We start from the raw sequence: 16,331 nt of genomic DNA on the forward strand, positions 1-16,331 counted from the left end.
AGAGCTGAGGCCCCCAAGTAGAGTTTTGGGAACAGGTGAAGGAGGAGGATGGGATTAAAATCAACTCCCTCTCCTCCCCTGGCAGTCAACCTGGCATACTTCCACCAATCAGTCCATAATCCTGCCCCACAAAAAAATGTTGTCATCCCCTACATGGAAGAGCAGCACAGAGAGGAATTAAGGCCAGAGAACCTTTATTCTTCTTCAAGGGTGATGGAATTTCAGAACTTAATGACTAGGTGAAGGACATTTTGGGGAGTAAGGAGGTGGTGTTTCAGTCTTGTATCCTCACACCACACTGGGCAGGAAGGTTTCCATAAGCTGGACTCAGCAAAGGCTTGAACTCATTGCCCAGAAGTCAGGACACCGACAGGTAGCCTCCTGTCAATGCTTCTCATACAGTGTCCAGGATGTTCCTTTATCTTCCGTCTTCCCTACCCAGGGAAGGTGGCCATGAGGATATTCATAAATGAAGCCACTCATCTTTACTGAAAAGGCTATGAATTTTCTCACAGTCAAACCTGGCTAAAGGGAGGCTTGTTTCCAAGCCCCACTACTGAGAATTCGAACAGACTAGAAGCATAACTCCAAGATTAGTGATCTGTTCAAAATTCTAATGGCTTATCTGGCCTAGAATTACACCCATGCAGCTAGCAGAGAGCCAGCTCAAAGAAGAACTTTGTGAGCTTCGCAGGTCACTGTGCCACTCAGAGAAAGTGTGAGCAATGCCACCAGGCTAGGTGGACATCAAATTGTGGGGACCAGGCTCCAAACAGGCCTATTTCCTAATAAGTTTCAGGGCTAAGTTCTCCAGGGAGTCTGTAACGAGACCTGTTACATTGTACCGATTTGTATTTTGGAGGGGAAAAATGGATTCTGGGCTTGCTCTCTGCTAAATCACCACAAAATAAGGCAAAGTAGAAATAAAAAATGGCCAAAGGTCATATGAAAAGATGTTTAACCTATTGGTAATTAAATTAATACAAATTAAAATGTATGTCCTTTCTCAGCCAGCAGACTGGCAGAAACTAAAAAGATGAATGATATCATCTTTCTGTGCTGGCAAGGATGCGGGCAAACAGGCTCACTATTCTCATTCACTGTGGGTGGGTAGGCAAATGAATGCAATGGCTAAGTGATCTGACAGTATCCATCAACACTGAAGATGTCTACTTATTTCAACCCAACAAGTCCACTTACAGGAGCTTATCTTAGACAAACACTTGTAAGTGAGCTTGAAAAGCAGTTACATAGGTGCTCACTGCAGCACCACTGAAAAAAAGCAAAACACTGCAAATAACTTAAGTGCCATAGGAAGTGGAATCAAGTATGGACTATCCAGACAATGGAATACCATGTAGAAGTTAAAAACTAATTTCATTGACTTAGACCAACAATGTCTAGTACAACTTTCTGAGATTATGGAAATCTTCTATAGTCTGTGCTGTCTAATACTGTAGCCACTTGCCACACTTGAAATGATTCTAATGGGACTGAGGGATACATTTTTAAAATTTAGGTAATTTTTAAATTTATGTTTAAATTTAAATACCTACTATACTAGACAGCATAAATTTGGGGCAATCTTTTCTGGGCAGATTTTCATAACAAAGTATGACAAGAAGAGCAAGTTATGGAACAATGTATAAGAATGATTCCTTTTTAAGTAAACCCAGCTCCCACCCCCAAGTAAATGATATGGCTCTCTGTGTGTGCATATGTTTGGAAATGCACAGAAAAAAGGGTGGAAGGCAACACCACGAACTGGCACTGATTACATATAGGGACGGTGATGGGACTGGGGCAGAAAGGGAGGGTAGGAAGAGGAGCTTTTATTTCATTTTTTGATTTGGCTTCTCATGGTTTGGCTTTTCAGAGAGATGCATTTATGTGTTATCTGTATAATTATAGAAACATAAAGAATGAAATGCTACAAAAAATTACTGCTAAAATTAATGTGGATCATTGAGGCATGAGAAGATTGATTTAACAGGACAGGATAGTTTAGGGAATATAACTAGAAATAATTGCTTGAAGGACTGTGAACACTGAGTACTTGCCAGCCACTATGCTAAGCGTTGGTGGGGATACACAACAGAATGGAAAATGTTAGTGTGGATAAAGGGAAAGTTTAGGGAAAAAACAGGAGCAGCAGGAGACAGACACTTTCTGGGGAACCTAGTAGGCCAGCCCTGAACCACAGGCAGGCATCACCCTTACATGGCCCTGGACCACAGCTCTCTGGGAAGCAGCCCTGAATGGTGAGAGGAGGAATAGCAGGACCTGGGAAAGCTTTCCAGTCAACAAACTTCAGCCCCCTCTTGAATTCCTTCATTTTTCTGGGATAAGGCTATGTCCAGAGAGTCAATATATTCATTAAATCACTTGAAGAACCTTGGCTAGAACTCATTTATTAGCAAGCTTAGCACCAAACCTAGCCTAGCACAGTGCCCTCTTGCACAAAAGTCTCTCAATTAATGCTGGCTGAATTCAATTCAAGAGAATTCATGCCAGGGCTCTGCAAAGAGACACAGATTTGAAGATGGGTTCAAAAGCAGGCTATTTTCCACTTTTAAATTCCTGAGGGTGAGGTGGCCACTGCAGTGGGGGGAATACTGGGCAGTTGGAGGAAGAAAAACCACACAGGACCTTTGTTCTCTCACCTTTGGGGCCAGAGGCATCTATCAATAGGGTGGCCTGGTTTGTAGGAGGAGGCAGAGCTCTAAGGCTGCCTTTCCTGAGTGGGGCAGGGCCACCGTGATGGGTATCGTCCAGCCTGGCCTCCAGAAATGCGAATGACTGCCTGGAGAGCTGAAGGACCAGGCTGATGGACACTACCTCCTCAGGTGAAGGGCCGATAACATCTATCTGCTGGAATCAGAGGCGGGAGAGACATGGGCTTCCTGCTGCCGTCTCTATGAGCAGCTAGGAACCCAAGATGAGGCCAAGAACCACAGGAACACAGATTATTCTCAGTCTCTGTAAGGTTCTTAAGGTTGGTATTTGTCTCCTCTCAGGGCTGCTTCCCCCAGTGATCAGTAGTACAACCTTTACAAAGGTTTATGCCCCAGGGCTCATGGTGGAGAGCAGCGAGGCAGGGTGGGCTGGGTGAGGCTTCTCATCACAGCCTGGCTGGGGGAAGGGATCCCCAAGGGAGAGCTTGGCGTGGCAAGCTGACTGAGCCTCGCTGGGGGAAGAGAATGCCCCTGGGCTGGGTGCACAGCCCCACAGGTGAAGGCTCTCCAGAAATGAGAGCTCAGCAGGGGTGAAGAGCCCTTGAGTCACCTGGAAAAAAAAGGCTCTTCTGTGCTGCTCCTGCAGGGTCTGCTTCAGCTGCTGCACGTCACTCTCCAACTTCAGGTATTCATTCCAGGCGTTTTCCATCTCCTGTTGGCCAAAGAAATGCTTCTGAATCCTAGGTATCCCCTACCCCCCCAGAAATGCACCAGATCAGATGGAAAAATAAAAATGTGGAAATTCTGATGGCTTGGAGTTAACTGCACACAGATCCGGGGAATACCTAGCAGGCTAATTTGAGAAATCTGGTCCCTTTGGGTGTCACTGTAGGAAAGCACTCCATGGCACTGGTAGTCATTCCTGTCACCCCCGACATGGTAAGCTACTGTCAGGCGGTAGCCTGGAGAAGTTTTGCTACTCCGAGGCCCTTATCCCCAGCCACCAACTCAACTACAGCTCAGGAGATGAAGCAAGCAGCCCCCCGTCCAGCCCATTCTGGGGTGCAGGGTGGGTGCGGGGGAGTGTCTGCTGCCCTCTACACACAGTGGACTCTCTGGAGAGCTCCGCCCGGATGTGGACAAGGTCCTCTTGCAGCAACCTCTGCTGGTAGGCAATCTTCTCCAGGTGCTGGGGCTGGTCTCGGTACTGCTCCGTCTGTCTGTGCAACACCTCCAGCACAGACTCTAGCTGGTCCTGTACCGGGCAAGGGACAAAGGGCAAGCACATAGCAGGACAGTCCCTGGAGGCCTCCCCGTATCATGCCAGAACTAAACAAACCTGCTGGATCTAACCGTGGCCGGAGGGGCTAGTGCCCAGCTGGTGCCTGAGAGTCAGGGCCTCTGATTCCAGCTCTGACCCTACCCACCAGGTGGCCTCCTGGACAAGTCACCTGAGGGTTCTGTACCTCAGTTTCCTCATCTCTAAATTGCTTATTCCTCCCCTCCCACCAGCAGTGCTTCCTCCATAGCTAGATCCTAGGAGGAAAGGAGCCTTAGGAAGTGAAGCCTCTGCCCTGTCATGACTGCGGCCACTTTTTCCAAGATGGCCCCCCTTCCCAGCGGTCATCACATACAAGCCTCTGGAGCCCTCTTCTCCCAGGCTCACCTCACAGGGCCTCGGGGAGAAGCGGGCCAGAGCAGAGTTAAGAAGGGGGGAAGGTGGTACTTGGAATAAGTAGGCTGAGGTCTCTCTATAATGGTTTCTCCAGGTTCAGGTAGAAACCCCCCAAGAAGCTTCGATTATTTTGCATAAACTAATACCTGTAGTTTGATACTACCATGAGAGTCCAGTCTACATCTGAGGAGAGAGGGGACAACAAAACCACCCTCCATCCAGCCCAAGACTATCCAAAACAGATGCATACTTTGTTCTCCTTGAGAGCCCGGATCTTGTCTTCCAAGTCCTGGAGGATCCTGTCTTGTTCACAGAAGACACTCAGTTTGACCTGTGAGCAAAAACAGGTTGGAGAGGGTCTGGAATGATGGGAAAAGGGCATGGGCCTTGAAGTGTGGTCAAAAAACCTTTGGCTATAGACCCATCCAAACTCTGCCTGAAGTTGCCTAGCCAGGGCCTGGGGGCAGCAGGCAGCCCATCAGTCACTCACGTCAATGTCACTCTCGGCGATCTTCACTGGCTTCAGACTTCGATCCTTGAGAAGGTCCCGGGCAGTCATCTGGGAGGTGAACAAGTTAAAGGAGATTTAACCACAGGGTCTGGGACTAGAACTCAGGGAAAAAGCCCTATGAGGCAAGGGTGTGGAAATCTTGGCAGTGGCAGGTAGGGTTATGGCACCAAAGGGGCAAAAACTCAGGCAATACCTACTTTATTTGAATGCCTATTTCATTTTAAGAAAAAACCAAAACCTTTTTATGATTCTAGCAGCACTTGTAAATTTCTCAAAGAAAATATCAACATTCAAGTTAAAGTAATTAATTTTGCCCAAAATGAACTCAGTATGAATCTTAGAGGATTTGGCTAGGATGGAGTTTTGCTACTGAACCAGGGGTCAAACACAAGTTACAGAAGTCCACGAGTGCCTGCCCGGGCACTGGGGTGGGTGGGCAGCAGCTCCCTGGGCACCATCAGGCCTTAGGCTAAGGAAGTCTCTGAGCAGCCCACCCCACGAGTAAGGTCAGCCTTTCTCACTCCACACTATTTGGGAAGAGGATCTGGCCAAGGGGAGGAGGAGACTAGACAATTCCTAGCTGGGGTTTGCAAGCGATCCCTGAATAACTGAGCCCAGGCAGCACATGCTAAGTCACAAGTCACCCCATCCTCGCCAGGAAGAAAAGCACCACAAAGCCGAGGACAGAATCACCCGAACATGAGGGCCAGTGGGCGCTGGCATTTCCCGCCCCTCCCGTGACCTGATGTGGGCGACATGTTGTCCACCTCTCACTGACCCCTGTGAAGCTAAACCCAATGCTCTAGCACATGTTTTCACTTTCCTCAGATCTCTTTCTTGCCAAAAGCTGTGCAGGGGAGAGGGAACTTTTTCACAGACACATCCCCATGGCCAAGCCATGGTCACGGATAACCAGGTTGAACGTGCCCCTGTGTAGGGAAGGGTGCCTCTCCCTGAGCTCCATTCTGCACATCTGACCAAGGAAATGGAGGCTGGAGCCAATCACAGCTGAGACAGGCGGTGTGTGTCCTACAGCGGGTCGCAGTGCGAACGGACAGTTGCTGGAGAGACAGCTCTCTTGCTCCCTACTCCATCTGGGAGGTCCACTGAGTGTGTGAGTGTGATGGGAGGCAGATTGGCAGAGATTCTCCTCAGAACTCAAGACACCCATGTGCCCAACTGTCCTACACTCCCTCTCCCTGACAATCATCAACAGCAAATCCAAAGATCAAGATTAAGGAGAATGCCTTCTCCGGACTGGAGCCTGGCTGCAGGCCCACCCCCACCCATTCCCACGCTCCCACTTGGTCACACAGACGAAGGCAGAGACCACTGTCTGACTCATCTTGGTAAACTCAGTCCCATTCATAAGGCCTGGCACTCTGGAAGGCACTCGGCAAAGGCTTACTGCACTGTACATAGGTCAGAGGGAAACACGTGTAGGTGAGTGCCATCAAGTTCCTGGAAAACAGCAGGACTCCAGCCAAATTCTGCTCTTCAGACTGGCAGATTATATGTACACACACGCACACGCATGCACGCATGCACGTCACAGAATGCGCGGACTGTGACAACCCACAAACTGCCCTGGCTCCTGTAAGGGCAGAGGAGCAGGGAGAGGCAAGGGTGAGGGGTGTGGGGATTAATCCTGGTGAGCCACAAACAGCAGAACTTCCCAGGCAGGACTTGTGCCTTAAAATCAGGGGAAGGTAAAGACAAGATGGTACAGCAGGGGAGTCTTCACTCTGTGTCACAGTCCTTCATCGTCTGCTCTCCCAGGGGCTGACCCCTGGCTCATTTCCCTGGAAGAAATCATTTTCAAATTGAGATACGCTTCAGGAATTTTCCCTCCTGGTAAAACTCTTCCCCTTATTTCACTTAAGCTTTTAATGGATGATATCTTTTTGATACTGAAATAGCAAGGCAGAGGATCTAACTGAGCGATGCCTCATTTATCCAGTGCTATCAGGAAAGGAATGAGGTATCCTATACAAAAGGGCACTTTGAGAAACCTGAATCTTTTAAACTTTTTGATGGAAAGCTTCCTAAAAGTACACCCTTTGCTGCCTTCATAGAATAGTGAATATGAATTTAATCTTTTAGGGGAAGAATCAGAGTCATTATAAATCAGTATCATGGAATTTCTTAGAAGCTAGTGTTTATTAGGACTACATGCACCTTGATTAAATGCTCCCAAATTTCTATAGTTTCGTTTCCACTTTAGATTGACAATATGTTTCTTTTCTCTCTCAAGATATTGGTAGCTCCTCTTTTCTAGGAAGTAACTTTCTCTTGTTCCTTTTAAGATGCTGTGAGTTAGCATTAGAGACCCAGAGAGGTGACTTACTGCCTTTCCCTGTCTTCCTCCCCCCAACTGGCACTGGTGCTCCTCAAGGGAGACCTTCCCACGCCCCTGGAGTCTCCCACCATGGTGGGCCTCAGCACATCAGGTAGAATGCTCTGTCTGCCCTCAGTGGACAGTGACTTCATCAAACATGCCTGTGGGGACTGTCATATTTTCTCTGGATCCTCACAGTCCAGCCAGTGTCCAGCATACTGAAGATAATTAGGAAATACTTGCTTAATTAGAGTCTATGAATGTATCACAATAGGGTGAGTTGGCTCAGGACCCAGACTGCTTAGAGTGAAGACCACAGCTTTAGAGCATGGGCTTCGTGATAGTGTTTACACAGCTTGGAGGCCGTTTATAACTTCTGAATTTAGCTTTGTTCCCGAGAGCCGATGCTAATAAAAAATATTATTAGCCCAAAGTAGTACAGTACATCTATTACTATACTACTAAAAGTAGATCCAGTACATCTACTTTTCATTTAAAACTGTGCTGTGATAGCAATGTTTAAATCCATTTAAAACATCAGTGATGAGGCCCCAGCATCTCTGTCTTCAGAAAAAGTGAGTAAGTAGACACTCACCCATTTGAAAGTGTCTGCACTGGAAGGGAACTGACGGCCAGCCAGGCATCTTAGCTCCCCTCCACCACATCCCAACACCCCCCTTCTTGGGGCTTGGGGCTGACTGCTCACACCTTGCTTCCCAATCTGCTGCATCCCTTGGAAAGCTACAGAAGCTGGCCACATATTAGGTAGCATTTCCACATCAGTCCAAGGGCGGTGGGGACCAGGTTTTGCTCTAATCCAGCTCCAGACTGTTTTCAAACATCAACACCCTGCCCCAAAGAAGAGCCACCCTAATCCCAGGGCCACAGTGGAATCTGAGGGTACCCCAGCTCCTCCAAGGTGATCAGGAATTGCTGTTCTTCCCAAGGAACTCACGCTCAACTACAGGGACCATGCTGGTCTCTTTCCAGGCCAGCCCTTGCCATGGAGGCAGACAAATGAGAATGGGAACACGACACAAGCTGGTGGCAAGCTAGGCAAGCTCCCCAACCCCCATGGCAGCACGAAAGATGGAGTCACACAACACCACAGATGAGAGGTTCAGCCTGGTGCACCAGCCAAACACTGACGGGAGCTTCAAGAGAAAGAAAATAAACCAAAATGACTTGCAGGAAGCCTGGGGGCGGTCAGGAGAGCCCCTGGTTAAGCAAGTGATGGAGTCGGCACTGAGCCAGAAGCAATGGAATGGCCCCGCTTGGAGACACAGATCAGATCATCTTACGCTTCTCCTGGGCTGACAGCCCCGTGCTGACTTCTTCAGCACTTTGTAAAGCACGTTGATCAAAGGCTCATTATTTTTTATCTGTACCAAACAAAAAGGCAAACATAACAAAACATAACAGGTGAGACATCAAATGACACTCGAAGGAGCCAGAATTTGGGGAATTAGCAAAGGGAAACCTTAAGGACACTGTGTGCTGGGCAATTCACGACTGGGTCTCAGTCTGGGGTGATGCTTCCCAGCTGGCCAACCTTCCCAGACTTCATCTGTAAACCAGGGTGTAATATGCTCTGCCTGAGGGACCCTTGTGCAGGCTGGTTTACGTGAGCGCACCAACCTCAGTGCCCACTGCTTTCCTGGTTCTGCTGCGGAGGCCAAAGGGAGCCTGCTTCTTCCTTCATCCCACGTATCTTAAACTGTTAAGAGATGGGAGAAGCTTCCAAGCAGTGTCATGCATTAGTCTCACCACACCCGACATTCTTCACGTTCAGTCCCTCAGCGGCCACACCTACGTCATCTAAGCATCTTTACCAATGATCCCAACTGCTGACAGCCCCTTTGAAGGAACACTGTCCCCGCCCACTGACGCCCCCCAACAGTGGGTCTCAACGCTGGCTGATCTCTGGAATCACCCAGTGATTTAAAAATACTGATGCCTGCGTCCTACTCCAAGAGACTCAGATGTAATGGGTTTGGGGTGGGGCCCCAGGACCTGGATTCCTAAAAGCCCTCCTAGGTGATTTTAACTTGCAGCTCTCCTCTAAAAAGTGGTTCTCAAATTTTAATGTACTTCAGAATCTCCTGGAGGATTTGTTAAAACACAGATTTACTGGGCCCTGTCACCAGGCGTTCTCCCGGCGCAGGTCTGGGGTAGGACCCAAGGTTTTGCACTTCTAACAAACTTCCAGATATTGCTGATGCTGATGATCTGGAATCACACTTTGAGAATCACTGCTTTGCAATTATATTTCTCAGTCATGGTATACATTAGAAACACCTAGGGAGTTGGTTTTTTGGGTTTTTTTTTTAAAGAGTACTACCTTGAGTATTACCAAGCAGACCAGCATCTCTGAGAGGTAGGACCCAGGCAGCAATATGCATTTTAAAAGCTCCCCTGGCTGTTCTAGCTCATGGGAGGGTTCATGATCTCTGCTCCATGTGCCCAAGAACCACTGCAGAGCCTGGCACAAATACGCAGAATTCTGGGCACCATCTCCAGAGGCCCTAATTGCACAGAACCTTCCAGATCTGCGGTTGTTTTTATCAAGCTCCTAAGTGATCCTCAAGTAGATGGTGTCCCAGAGCACAACTTCAGAAACTCTGCTCCAGATGCTCTTTGGAAACAGACCCTCAACAGAGAAACCCTGATTCTCAGGCTCAAACAGTCAGAAGAATCTGGAGGCCAAACACCCAGAGCCACAGACAACCCATTCCTCACCAGGGACAAGAGCCTCTGTGGGGCTGACTGCAACTTGTTCTACCTATAAAGGCACCACGTGAGTGGCAGCAGGTACCATCCCATCTCCCCTTCTTGTAAAAAACAATCTAAGCTGCCAATGCAGAGAACCCCACACCTACTTCTTCAGACCCAGCCCAGGTGTAGGGTTCTGAAGAGCAGAACTTCAATGTCAGAAACACAGTTCAGTGAATACAAATTTAGGGTGGACGAAGTACATGGTACACAGAAGAAAGAAGGCAGGTATGAAGTTAGTCACTGGGTTCGAATCCCAGCTGCCTAAGTTGGCAGAACTACCTCTCTGATACCTGGGTTCCTGGTTAGTAAGGTAGGGAAAATAATTCCTGTTGCTCGAGGTTGCTGAGAGGATTAAGTGAGACAATGAACATCAAGTGCCCGAATGCTGCCAGGGTGGAGGATGCCTTTGAGTCCACAGCAGGAACTCTCACTTTATGAAGAAAAAACTCCACAACATAGCGGGGAGCAAACACCACAGATGATTCTGGAAGCTGAGCACCAGGTGATAGGGCAGAGGGACTCTGGCTCCTTAAATCTGTGGCCTTTGGGACAGGGACATGGGGAACCCTAGGCCAGCCTGGTGGGGCAGGGAGCCTCCCTCCTTACTCTCCCCACAAGGGCTCAGGGGGAACCTCCCACAAGAAGCCTGTCACAGCTCCTCACTCTCTCCATGGCTATGGGGCCCATTCAACTGCGTCCAGAGGCCCTGGTCTCAGGAACCCCAGCTGTGCTCAGCATCAGCTCATTCATGCCAGTCTCCAGAGCCAATAGGCCTTAGAGTTTTCCTGATCCAATTACACATCCCCCCAATGCTCATCAAGCCTCAGCTGTACCCCAGAGATGGGGGAAGTTCACCATGACCCCAGCTAGTCCTTTCAGAAAAGTTATTTCTTCTACTAAACTGAAACTTGCCTGCTTGCAGCTGCTATCCACTTGTCCTAATTCTACCTATGGCCACAGAAGACACATAGGAACATTCCAGAGCTGTGCAGACTGTGTCTGTGTCTCCTGAATTACCCAAAACTCCTTTAACCACTGACCACTGGGCCCTGCAGCTCTGTTAGGTGCTGCTGAGTTTCTTGTTCCTGCCCAGTGAGCTTTCCTGTCAGAAAATCCCACCCTCAAGCCCCGGGAAGTCTGGGTTTGCAGGCAGCCACCCATGAGGATGATGGCCAGGGAAGAAGTGAATCGGGGTTTGCAAGTGGCCACTCTCCCTGGAGGCAGCCTAATTATCAGGGAAAAAAACAGTGGTTATGTGACCCAATTCCCTAGAAAGGAGCCCCTGGCCACATGAATCTATATTCCCTTTTTGGCCTAGTAGGTTGAGTTTCAGATCCCTGCAAGCAAAGCATTCTGCCTCATAAACTCCTCAGCCACAGCTCTGCAGGTCCTCAAAACCTCTGCTCTGTTTCCAGCCCTTCTCTCCTCTAGATCCTCAAGTGAGACACCTGTCTGGGACTCTACCCGTCGCTGGGTCTCAGCCAAGCAGAGCAGGCCCACGGCCTCCCTGATTCGGGCATCCGGTCACTTGGAGAGAGGCCAAGGTGGAGCCAACCTTTCTGGCAGCCGCACCAGGTGGATGACTCGCGGCCAGCACAAACCTGAGCACCTCCCGTACTGCTGGCATGGATCATCTAGGGAAGAGTTCTCTGAGAGGAGCTTAGCAACTGGAGTAACAGCTGTAAGACCGGGCAAATTCTGGTATCAACACAGCTGCTTTCCATGACAGTGACAACTTCTAGAAAGTCTGATCACCAGCTTATGTTCTGGGTACATACAGCTCCTAGCTATGAAACACCCCAAAGATGCCCTTTTTCTCTACCACATCAAACATAATGGATTTCCTGGGATAATTACCCCAGTTTGGCTCCATAAAAAATGCTTTTGGGTCCACAGTAGTAGAAGTAGCATTTTAGGAGAAGCTGGAGGCAGGATGATTAAGAGCAGAAGCTTCAGAGTCAGAGCTACCCCCAAATATCAACTGCCCAGTAACTACTTAGGTGGCTTTGGGGAAGTCATTTACTTTTCTGAGCCTTAGTCAGTAAAAAGAAAAAAAAAAATAGATAACACCATCTCCCTTACAGGGCTACTGCTGAGGTGACATAATTTCACAGAAGCAATACATAGGGTCCAGCACACACTATACCCTCCACTGTTACTACATTTCTACTGGGAGTCAGGACCCCCAGGGACTCCTGGCTCTGCTCTGCTGTCCTGTGCCTCAATTTTTCTCTTTCTTTCTAAATCCCCTTTTGGTAAAATTCTATAATCTTCAAATTAAACAAATCTGAGCTTCATCTTCCTTCCAAGACCAACTTTGATTTTGAGCTGTCCATACAAACAGGGATCAGAAGACAGGTATTTCCTATTACTCTGCTTGGTACATTACTAAGTTCTCTTTAATACTGTGTGCCAAGCACTCTGAAGAGTATTTCATGATGCCTGTGCTACTAGGGAACCAAGCCTCTCCCGCAGTCCTAGGTACATCTACAAATATGTCTGTGCTGACAGGGCACAGGGAGAAGAACTGAGTAAGGGCCATGGTAACTGGCTACTGGGAGGTCGAGGAAACAGGGACACGGTGGTACACAGGGCAGCTGGAGGCTGGGGGCTGTGGACCTCTCTCCAGATCAGGTGGGGGTGGTGGAAGGACTCTGCCCAGGATCGGGTGCAGGAGGACAGGCCAGGCTGCACATTTAGCCCACTCTGCCATGTCTGAGCCCTCTGCATTCTGCGGCCTTACTACCATACTTGAAATACTCATGGCTTCATGATTTGACTGCCACATAAGCTAGAAAACATCTGGTTTTGAGGGAATGCTCCTTGTTTTGCTTATGTCCAAAAGCCAAGTCTGAGTTTTGTTAACTGCACCTTCCTTCCTAAAGCCTGGGGTAGAATCTGGAAGCTGGTGATCGGCCCCCACCTCCCCGCACCCTAGCCAAATACCCTCACCCCGGCTCTCCTTGGCTCCTACCATCCCTTCACCCAAACCCTCTGGCTCTCCAAGGCCTCAGAGATGTGCCTCCTCCTCCAGAATCCTTCCCAACCTTGTAGCCCACGGCGTCCTCACTATCTCAGCTCTGAGCACGGGGCCAGACAGATCTTTGTCCACTACTGTAAACACATTATTTATTTGGGGAGATTATTTTTCTCTAGCCCAGATGGTTTGGACATCTTTCAAGGCCAGAGAGCCTTGATTTTTCTTGTATCTCCCCTAGACTTCTCCACTATATACACAGCAAGTGCTCAAGAGATAGAGAAGTTAACTAGTAGATTCCTTACCAACGGCCCTGATCTTGTCTCTGTGGGAGCCATCTGTCTGCTGCTATAGGACCTAATGTTCATACCCTTGCCTCTATAAGACTAGAGAACAATCCCCATGTTAAAAATACCCCAGGCCAGGTACAAGGTGGACTGGAGGAGGCACGCTCCCCCAGACAGGCACCTCGCCTGCCCTCTCCTGCCCACAGTTAGTTAAAGGTCACATTCTTCCAGTCTATTACATGGCTCAGGCATAAAAAGTGCTTTTCACAGTAGGAGCTTTCAGAAGAGCTGTGGGAACAAAACAATAGCAGCTCTCACAGGCAGAATGCCGCTTACTTCTGCAGCCGCCTCACGCTGTCTGTGCTCAGAAGCTTTGTTACCTATAGGGAGGGGCCCAGTGTTCACCTCCTAAATGCAGACAGGGAGACTAGGTGAGCCTCAGAGCCACATAATTCCATGTGGAACTTGTTGCCCAGCAACCAAACCAAACAGTCCACGAAACTACTTGTGGCCGAAAATACCCATCGGGGCACTTTAGAGCCAAACCCACCCGCACCCCTCTGGAGGTTCTTAAGAAGTGAGTGGCTATTATTTGGAGAGATCTTTTGGTTCTAACCAAGGACAAGAAGAGATCAAGATCTTGTGCCCTCATTCTGAAGGCAGAGACCTTATAGCAAAATTTGCAAGAAACTGAGCCCAGTCAGAGTATGTTACTGTAAGAAACACAACTCTTCTGATTCAGACAGGAGTCATCTTCATTTGGGATCCACATTGGATAAGACCTGCACAGCTTTTAGCTTTGGATTTGGCTCCAGTGAGGCGGCCACTCTCAAAAAGGTGCATGTACAAGCGAGGCAAGACCTCTGGAGTCACTCACCTTTAGATCCAAGTACTCCAGGTCTTTCTTCAGCTGGAGGTAGGTATCGTCAGCCTACAAACAAAGCATGGACAGAAAAAAGCCAGGTATGAACACCAAGAGTTTCCATAACTTGGGGCTTCATGTGTGAATCTTACATGGCACAGCTTTAGGAACAACAGCAGACCAACACATCCTGGAGCCACGGAGGAAGCACAAATGTTTCAGTGCAGCTCAGAGCCCTCTTTCAGCATGGTGGATCTTGCAGGCACTGTGCAGAAAGCCAGAAAGCCAGCTTGTTCCCCCATTAGCTGAGGGTGGGGGTAGTTTGGTGGGGAGGAATAAGGAGTACACAGGCCATCCTAGGGCTTGGACAGCAGTGTAGCTGAGGCCAATGGTGAGCTACTGAGACAGAACTGGAGAGATGCAGCTGGAAGAGGACATGCTGCACCCGAGCTAGGGTCCCGTCAATCACCAATGCTCCAATTCCTGGCATCCAGTCTCTGGACTGGATCACTCCATATGCATGAAGCAAAATGACCCCCTGACTGGTGTGAAAGGGGCAGAGAGATGACCTGGTGATGCAGGGAGGCCCTGATATAACCTTCGGTTCCAGACTGATAAGCACCAGCAGCTCTGGAAGTTTCCTGGAAGTTTTGGCTCCCTTTGCTCAGCATAGAGATAATGTGGCCACATCAGGAGCTGACAGAGTAAGTTCCAGAGTCAGACCTCTCTGTTTGCCTTGTCTCTGACAGTCTGCCTAGTTTTTCAATAGAATTACGGAATAGTGAAAATAAGAAGACTGATTTCCTAGAACTTGTACTTCTTATGTAACAGATCACAGAAGTTAAATGAGGCAGAAGGATTATAAAGGCTTAAGAAAAGTGGTCCAGGCACTCCTTTCTCAGCAGACTAAGGGGCTTTCCAGCATGGTAAGGCAAGCCAGGGTCAGGGAAGGTAGTAACTGTTCACAGCTCTGATGTGAAACGGACAAGCCAAGACATTCAGGCAGTACTTTTTAGGCATGAGAAGGCCTGAAGGACGATTATCAGAGACACTAGTGTCTTTCAGATCTTATTTCTGTCCTTAAACTGTCCCCTTATTCATCCCTACTTCCCTAATCAGCCTAGTCCCTAGCTACCTTCCACAGCAATATGAAGGACAGAGCAGAGGAACACTATTAAAAATCACCCAAAGTCACAACTTAGGGGTTTTGCACATGTTCCATTACATTCATTTTTCTTAATACATTTCCTGAATCCCTCAGATCTCACTAAAGCTGGGCAGGTAAAGAAGGTGACAGTCCTGTCACCCTCTTCATCTGTCCTGGAGGGTCCAGTCTCATGTGGAACAGCATCTTCTTTAAGCTGCTCAAGATGCTCGGGAGAGGGTAATTCCATGGCCACTCCTTGAGGAACTTGCTTGAGAACCCCTGTGTCCTGGCAAGTTGAGAACACTGTGCCATGCCAGACCTGGATCTGGGCTCAGCCTGCATGCCACTGGCTGGTGGATCCTAAGCAAGGGACTTTCCCTTGGGTACCACTGCTTCGTGTGTGGTCATGACTCCTGTCCTACCTAACCTCTCCCAGATTACTGTGAGCTTCACCAGGATAAGGAATGTGAGGAAGCTCTATCAATCGGCAGAGCACTGTCCAGATGAGAGGACACTATGCCTTCTCTCCAGGCTAACACCAATGACACATGCCCTTCAGCATCCCACAGTGCCCAGGGTGGCAACAACGGTGACAGCTGGAACAGCCTTTAGCCATGACCACATACCAGCCTGGCAGTCACTACGCACAGCCAGAGAAGCCACAGCTCAGCTCCCCTGCACCCCATGCAGCCTCCTCCCCAGCTCAGGGGCATGGGCCCCACCGCCACTGCACAGTGTCTGGCAGTAGCATCAGAAGCAAACAGGCAGGAATGAGGGGAAGAGCCAGACAACAGATACAGACTAGTGCACGGGCATGAGGGAACACGGACTGGCATGTCACTCCCTTGTCCCCGGGCTGGCCACAGCTCTGAGAGAGCCCACCAGTGCTGACCTGGCAGGTGGGGACAGTCAGCTGGTGCTGCAGTAACTGGCCAATGGCGAAATTCCGCACACTGGCCAACCTGGCCTGGTGCTGCCGCAACCGGGTGAGAAGCAGGGAGAGCTCCTCCAGCTGCAGGTGTGCAGACATGTCATGAGGAATTAGCCACTGCAGGAGCATGGTGCTATGACTGCTCCTTGCCCC

At 49.1% G+C, this 16,331-nt stretch overlaps 1 protein-coding gene across 17 annotated transcripts in view; it reads right to left on the bottom strand.

Annotated features, from left to right (window-relative positions):
• PLEKHA7 (pleckstrin homology domain containing A7) overlaps positions 1-16,331 on the bottom strand; it is a 199,901-nt gene that overhangs the window by 18,697 nt on the left and 164,873 nt on the right. For 15 of the 17 annotated variants that reach the window (XM_073216265.1, XM_073216275.1, XM_073216263.1 and 12 more), the window contains 6 exons: positions 14,116-14,169; positions 8,501-8,581; positions 4,841-4,909; positions 4,601-4,681; positions 3,781-3,930; positions 3,286-3,387 (listed from right to left, as the gene is read on the bottom strand). In XM_073216265.1, the coding sequence (XP_073072366.1) occupies positions 3,286-3,387; positions 3,781-3,930; positions 4,601-4,681; positions 4,841-4,909; positions 8,501-8,581; positions 14,116-14,169 (537 nt within the window). The remainder of the gene's footprint in view (positions 1-3,285; positions 3,388-3,780; positions 3,931-4,600; positions 4,682-4,840; positions 4,910-8,500; positions 8,582-14,115; positions 14,170-16,331) is intronic. The other 2 variants (XM_037026922.2, XM_037026921.2) reach the window with 1 other exon arrangement.

Source organism: Manis javanica, chromosome 11 (assembly GCF_040802235.1).
Source record: "Manis javanica isolate MJ-LG chromosome 11, MJ_LKY, whole genome shotgun sequence".
NCBI classification, from domain to species: Eukaryota; Metazoa; Chordata; class Mammalia; order Pholidota; family Manidae; genus Manis; species Manis javanica.